This window comes from Sparus aurata, chromosome 3 (assembly GCF_900880675.1).
Source record: "Sparus aurata chromosome 3, fSpaAur1.1, whole genome shotgun sequence".
NCBI lineage: Eukaryota > Metazoa > Chordata > Actinopteri > Spariformes > Sparidae > Sparus > Sparus aurata.
This window is the reverse complement of record NC_044189.1, coordinates 11139808-11147455: the sequence shown is the minus strand read 5'-3', so window position 1 is coordinate 11147455 and position 7648 is coordinate 11139808. Positions and strand designations below refer to the sequence as shown.

Below are 7648 nucleotides of genomic sequence, written 5' to 3'. Positions count from 1 at the left end.
CTGTTTTCATATTTTTCTAAGTGCACATGCCTTGCATGCAGTTGCATTACTTAGGTAAATGATAAAATGTGTGAAAACACCATGGCAACAACAGAAGGAATAGTAGGACTATGTTCTTTTGTGTGCTTTTTCCACCTAATTGGGTCTATGTTTTGAATCACATCATGTAAGACGTCTAAATCTTATACTGAAATCGCACTTCGCTCACTTGAATTGTTGGTCGTGCTGTTGCTTTGTGACACCCATCGGTGGCTTGAAAAGGATTGCTCAGCTTTCTTGTAAAAAGAAAAAAAAAAGGCCACGGCTTCTGAGAATGTCGGCCATCTATTTCAGGACGCACGGAATGAATGAAATGAAAACGTTGTTTTTAATTTGATAATTTGATATGAGGGCAAAACGAAAACGTATGAGGACAATGCATATTTGGCCCACTTGTGAAATAAACAAGCTGAACCTCAGTATCCTGATACGATCAACTCAAGGGAAGTTCATGAAATATATATAAACATAGACATACGTCATATATAAGCCTTTGATACTGTCTGTCGCTATTAAGTGCACCCATCTTCTAACCTGCATCAACTGACACTTCAGCCACACGATATAAATATTGTGTCTGCTGACTGATCGTGGCCTTAAAAAAAAAATTGGTTTTCACACGTCCATGCCCCGATCATTTTACTGTTACCACTTAGAATGCTTATGATTACTTGTATTTGTGATACCTGATTATGGGTGTTTGCGTATGACCAAAAATCTGCTAAAAGACAGAATATTTTGTTTTATTGGTGGAGAAGGACAACAAGATTCAAACAAACAGGAGCTTATCGAACTGTAACGTTGTGTTGTTGGGAGTGATTTCCATGCTTGGTTTTAGTCTTACATTGCTTTCTGGATAAATGTTGATTCCAAGTCCACAAAATTACATCATTTTGTGAAGTACTGCTCAAATTAATAATAGTTATATTTTACAGCCTCCCACCCCGTTGCAATGTGTCGTATCACTCCGATGTAGGGCAGACCTAAACGTTTTATACCATTTGTTGCATGTTTTTTTCCAGCTTGTTGGCAGCAACCACGTGGGGGGCCTCTACAATAAGTCTTCACATATGCATGCATGACAAGAAATGCACCCCTTCCTATTCGTACACAACTGAAAAACGTCTCGGATCACATTATTTCAGCTTCTGCCCAAGCTACTGTATGTTATAAAATGCTTGTTTTCAATTTTATTCAATAAAGTACATTATCTTGGCCTGCCTCATTATCACGCGGCCGACACATATGAACAAAACATACCGAGAAAGACATTTGGACGATGCCTTGTGAAAAGCTGTTTTTATTATCCATTTAATAACACCTCCATGAAGACAATTTGTACAAGATACATCACATTTCTAAAGTGCACGAATACTGTACAACGAAAATGACTTAAATACGCAGGGAGAAAAAAGAAAAAATATCACATTTGTTTTAAAAAAAAAAAAAAAAAGTTGTAAAAATAAATGAATTAAAAAGGGACATGCTTTTATTTTATTTTATTTTTCTCAAAAACAACAATCACTATGCATGTTTCTGCTCAGGTATGTGAGAGGGGCTGGCCTGGGAAAATAACCTTGTGCAGCTTGCTTGGGGGGGAGAACACTAAGCTTTGGCACCTTTAGAGAAAAGAGAAAAAAGACATTAACAGGGAATGGAGAGCACTCAATAATTAACAAAAGAATTATATTTAGTTTCAATAAATACAGTCTTAGGGGCTTGTGTAGAATGCATAATAACCCATGCCTTTTGGGTTGTCCTTGTTGTACTCCTCCGTGGTCAAGTCCTCACACTTGATGGTTGGGGAGTTCTCTGTGCTTGAGCCCCCAGGAGACATTCTGCGTCTCTTGCACACTACGGAGTACACACCAGAATCGGTAGAGTCCACCGATTTCAGTGAGTGGGAGGTCTCGATCCAGCTCGAGGCCGGCGGTGCGCTCTCCTCGGGCAGCTTGTCTTTAGTTACCCCCAGCTGGTCCTCTGGGAAGGCTGGGGGGCTTGGGCGAGGGGACCAGGGCAGGCCCGTGGTCATCTTGCGCTGATAAGAGCTTCTGGTGCCCCATCCTGCGGCCATGGAGGCGAAGGCCGAGTCGGGGTAGTAGCTGAGGGCGTGGGACGTCTGCAGGGACAGGGGCTTGATGCCGTAGGACAGCAGGCTGCTGGTGGAATAGTCATTCTCATACGACAGATCCAGCTTGTTGGAGCCCGGCTGCTGGACTGGGGGGACAAACCAGCGCTGGGCGGAGGCAGCGGCGCTGGCGTCCTCGCTCTGCGGAGAGAGGAGGCTGTTGGTTTGAGGAACAGCCCGCTCGCTGGTGTAGAAGCGGTTCTGAGGCAGGTTGTTGACGAACTGGTCCTGGAAGAAAGGCTGCATGGCATAGCGGGCCCCGGGAACGATTTGGGTGGAGCGAGGGGAGTCTGTCGGGGACGGGGTCAACCTGTCACTCTCTGGAGCTGTGTACATCCTGAGAACACACAAAGTAAACAAATAAAAAAATTAGCTGCATGAAAAAAAGCAGGATCATTGAATCATGTTCCACAAGAAGAACAGATCAACCACACTGCTTGATGTGCAAGAAACGTACGAGTCATAATTGTCCCGGAAGCCTTTTGCAAAGGGGTTGTGGTCTATCTTCAGCTGTGTGATCTGAAACAGAAAAAAAGGAAGTCCTGCGTAAAGAATGTGCATCTGACGGCAAACAAGTGACTCAAGAGCAATAACAAAGAATGCCATTTCTATAATTCCAGGAAGACTGAATTTGTTGCCTCTCATTGAATTCTGAAATCAAATCAAAACCCCTCTCCAAACGCTTACGTCTGTGTTCTGGTAGGCAGTGACGGCTATAAACTGGTTCTCTGGGAAGGTGAAGGTCTGGGTTCTGGCCTCGTTGCTCATGTCCTCCACGCCGTCTTCTGTCACCTCCACGATGTGAAGTCGCGGTTGGTATTTGTGAAGCGACTGCAAGACGATCATCTGCAGAAAAGAAAAGAAAAAAAAAAAAAACGTGTGGTGAGTGCAACGCTGCAGATTTAAAAAAAATGGAGGCTGCGTGGCTACATTTGCATTCTCTAGCAAAAACATAAATTGGTGCATGCTATCAAACATATTTAAATGTTGCCAATCATGCGTGAGAGAGCTAAATATTTATTTCCAGGGAACAATATTGACAAAACTGGTAAACGGGGGATTCAAGCGTGTCAGAGATCTATATCGAACCTGTGTGTTGTTGTTGTTGGCCCCTTTATTGTTGGTCAGCTTCAGCTTGCCAAAAGAGATTTCTTGCCTCATCCAGTGAGCACCGGTGTTCGGAGATTCAGGATGAACGTACATTTTGTTACCTAAAAGAAAGACATAACAAAGTAAGTCATATGATAAAACAGAAAAACAAAAACAAAAAGAGCTTTCCTGCAAACTGTTGTGCAAACATGCATATAATAAAATCATATTCTTATCAATGTTTGATAATTCATCTGAGCTTTTTATTTAAATGATGTTACGTCTTCTTAGGGGAAAAACAAAAACATTCATTCCATTTTTGATTGTTTTGATGATCAATTGAGAGAACTGAGGAATTAAAAGGCATTGAAAATGTTTAATTTGACTTAAAGTTCTCTAGGTTTTGTTTTAAAAGAAGCTGAAAAATTACTCTTTGATTCACATAATTGTGTCTCATGAAGAATCATTTCATGAATGTATTTAATCCTAAACCTTTTACAGAGTGCAGTCAGTTTAAAAAGGCACATCTAACCAGCAGTTTCACACTTCAGCTGGCCACCGAGATGAACTGACACCTCAAATTAAATTGCACATCAGAGCCTAAATTATTGCATTAAACACTCAAATTCGCAACCTGTCAAACCAATATTTGCAAAAGAAATTGAAGTAAAAACATTTTTTTTTAAATGTCCAAAACCATCTTCCTCTTATCACCCAGATTTGAATCTCATATCCTCAAGCTGTCGCGACACTGTTGCTTCATTTCTAAAACGCGTCCTCTCAATTTATTTTTCGATGTCTTTCCCAAGCATTTAAAAAAGAAAAAAAAAAAACACATAAATACAAATTTACCAGAGCTGAACGAGGGGGAATCATTCTTTAACTCACCTTGCATATTATTGTCTGCTTTCCCACATGTGACCCACTTTCCTCCCTGAAAGCGCCAGTGATTCGGGTCAGCCAAAACAACTTCCACAAAGACGTTGTAATGGGCCGTGAGGTTGAGTCCAGTGATGTTGAAACTGAGGAATGGGAACATCCGTCTGAAGGGGGGAAAAAAAGCGAAAACAGGAATAATTAAAACAGCTGCGCTCATAAAAAAAAAAAAACCAAACAGGCGAAAGCTTGGAGATAAAACTTGGGAGCGCTGGATGTCTTCACGTGTTGCATTTTTTTTTTTTAATTCTTTTTTGCAGGACGCGTTGCAAACAAATAATAAATGTATTTTCGTCAGTGTCGTGTTTAACCTGATGTGTTCATGTGCATGTATAATTTACCAGAAACGAAAAATTGCAATTTCAAAGCGCTGGAACTTAGAAAACGCGCACACGCGAGATTTGGACCGTGTGCCTAAAATTTTGCTCGTGCGTAAAAGGTGGTTAAAAATGATCGGCGTCTTAAAAAAAACAAAAAAACAAAAAAAACAAAGACTAAACGGGCCTAAGTGAAAAATAACAACGAATTTCAAACTTCTTTCACATGACTATCGTGTTTAAAACGTCAGGCCTCTGGAGCCTTCGGCTGCGCATCTGCTCACCTGCCCTGTTTGGTGATGATCATCTCGGTCTGGTGCCGGTGGAATTTCAGCCACAGGGGCCGGTTGCACAGATAGACCTGCGCTCTGGCTCCGGCGGCGGACCCCGGCAGAGACATGGAGCCGATACTCGTCCCCGTACCGGGATAAGACGGGTACAAACAGCCCGGGCCCTGGCTGAACTGGTACCCTCCGCTGCTAAACTGGCTCCGGCCGGTGCACACTGACGAGGAGGAGAAGCCCGTTGGCGGCAGGACGGATCCGTAATGAAGGGAAGCCGGGTACCTGGAGCCGCTGGACCCGGTGTACACCGACCCGGTCTGTCCTGCGTAGGGAAAGAGGGAACAGGCACTTGCCATGTCGGAACTCGCCTGGGACGACGAGATGAAGTATCTGTCAGAGCCAAGTTCGTCTATGTTGTAACGCCGACCGCTCGTCAGCTCGTCCTCGCCGAGCACCGGGGAGCCTTTCCTCCCATCGGGCCCGGCTTTAGTGAAAGTGTCCCCCTCTCCCTCGCCCAGCATCCCGCTCCCCACCCCGCTCAGATATTTCTTCGGAGCGCTGCCCGCCTCTGATTCTGTCCGGTCGACTTCTTGGTACTCGAGCTGCGACGACGGCCTCGGGCTGTTGTTGGCACTGTCCGACGAGGAAAGGTTGAAAAAGGTCTTGGGTAAATTGATGCTGGCGCTGGGAAGGATGTTCTCTAGCTGCATTGTTTTAGGTCTTGCAATAAATAAGAAAAAGATTTTTTTTTTTTTTTCAAAAGGATGAGTCCAGAAGGGGCGGTGGTGGTGGTGTTAGTGTCAGGATCTCAGCCGAGGAGGCGACACGAGCACCGGCGCCCTACTTGGTTCTGTCTCTGCACGCCTCCCTCCCTTACGACTGATTGGAAGGAGGTTTTCAACCTGCTCCTCACCTACGGATTTTCAGATCAGATTATGGGCTGGACATGAGACGTCGCGCCGCTCTTATAAGATGTACTTCTCCACACACCCAAGTGATTGTAAGCGAAGAGGGGAGGAGCTTTTTTTTTTTTTTTTTTTTTGGAGAGGCACGCGGGGGCAGCAGCCCTCTCTCCACAGCCAATGGTCGCACTACTCTAATTCAATTAGAACGCGTCTGGTAGAGATGATATCAAGAGGGAATGTATCACGATCGTCGTTAAGTTTCTATGTTTACAGGCTTCGGCTCACTCGTGCGCCACGGGGAAAAACTACATTTTCCCCAATAAATTACAAGTGGAAATAATCTTCAGTTTCGTGGAGGGTGTGAGAAGATATTATTTCTTTGTATTTCCTCCTGAAGACAATGCGTATTTAATAATAATTTTAAAAAAAAACTCAATCACGAAACGGCTCCAAAAGCAGTTGCACCTCACAGGGCCCACCCGCGCATCCCGCACCGCGCACGCACGATCTCCTCTAAAAAAAACTTCCAGGATAAACAGAAAGTAAAGTAAAGTAAAGTAAAAGAAAGGGTACCTTCAACAAGAGTGTTTATCCTCGATAAAGAACAGCAAACACAGAGACCTTCTTCCTCGTCTTCTTCTTCCTCCTGCAAACACTGCCAACACGTTGAGAAAAAAAAAAAAAATCCCATGTGCACCTTGTTTCCTATAATTGGCCTCCGTCGCCTCTTCCTCTTCCAGGTTTTCAGTCTTGGCTCTGGGAAGAAAAGAAAAAAAAAAAACATCGGGCCGAAGAGGAAGGCCTTTAACTGAATTTGTATAAGTCACGGTTTTATTTTATTTATTTTTTTTATTCTCATTTTATTTGTCTAGGGAAAAAAATAAATATTGAACTTTAATTCCAGACGAGCATTTCTTCCCTTTTTTCCCTCTCCGGCTGTGCTTTCTGTTTGGGGTTAACGCTCCAGAAACGTAAAAAAAAAAAACCCAAAACAAATAAAATACTTATTCCCCCCTTTTTCTTAGTTTAATATTGTGTTTTTAAAACATAAAACCTAATTATTATTAAATGTTCACTAACCCGACAAACAAATGTTAAAACATGCTTTATCAATTACTTTAAAGGTTTTAAAAGCAGCTTATTGGATATCAGGAAAAAGAAAAGAATGAACAAAATCAGTCTATATTGTAATGAAAATATGAAACCGTTCATCTCACATGCGGAATATTTAAACACCGACGCTGCATGGTGGGCGACGAGGTTTCACTGTGCAAGACGAAGAGGGGTGCTTTCACTGGCTTTTGTGTTTGCATTTGAAATTTTAGAAATAAAATTGAAAAAAAAAAAAGAGGTGAGCTGCCGTGTTTCAGTGGTGCCAACGTGAAAAGTCACGGTGAGATTCGAGTTCTGGCAGGAGTTTATCCCAAAAGGAGAGGAGGGACGCGCCAGTGTGGCTGCACCCCGGAGAACAGAGGAGGGAAGTAAAATAAATAAGAATAAAAATACAAATGAAAGGAATCAATCATGCGAGGTAATATATTTAAAAAGACTAAATGAAAATAAAAGATGTCTGCAGAATATAAAAGACTACAGTCCACACACACACACACACACACACACAGAGCGAGTGAGAGAGCTCGAGAAGCTCCCGAAACCAGAAATAATCTAAACTTGTCGCACAATGAGCGTCGTCTCACATGAAGGCCTGATCATAAAAGGATTTTCTCCACTGGCGACACCGGGACAGCGCTCTCTAGCGACCGGCCGCCATACACGGGGAACTTTCCCATCGTTGCTCATATTAAAGTAAGTTAACACTGTGAGGGAGCCGCAGGGCAGAGCGCTCACTCTCACTTTTTTTTTTTTTTTTTTTTTTTTTCTCAACTTGGATCTCACTTTACATCATCTTCAACTGCAGTGAACTCAGCTTCTGTTTGCATCTGTGTGTGT

The 7648-nt window shown here is 43.0% G+C and overlaps 1 protein-coding gene across 3 annotated transcripts; it reads right to left on the bottom strand.

The window, feature by feature from the left end:
- Window positions 1–1310: 1310 nt before the first annotated feature.
- eomesa (eomesodermin homolog a) lies at window positions 1311–6425 on the bottom strand. Of its 3 annotated transcripts, none has more exons than XM_030413101.1 (7): window positions 6272–6425; window positions 4794–5115; window positions 4145–4299; window positions 3257–3378; window positions 2855–3013; window positions 2625–2686; window positions 1311–2504 (listed from the first exon to the last, which is right to left on the bottom strand). In XM_030413101.1, the coding sequence occupies exons 1-7, from the start codon at window positions 6387–6389 to the stop codon at window positions 1751–1753; spliced, it is 1692 nt and encodes a 563-aa protein (XP_030268961.1). In that variant the 5' UTR covers window positions 6390–6425; the 3' UTR covers window positions 1311–1750. The 3 variants fall into 3 exon arrangements, with proteins under 3 accessions (XP_030268961.1, XP_030268960.1, XP_030268959.1); XM_030413100.1 differs by lacking the exon at window positions 6272–6425 and having other exon boundaries at window positions 1311–1658; window positions 1786–2504; window positions 4794–5786; XM_030413099.1 differs by lacking the exon at window positions 6272–6425 and having other exon boundaries at window positions 4794–5786.
- Between the last annotated feature and the right edge of the window lie 1223 nt (window positions 6426–7648).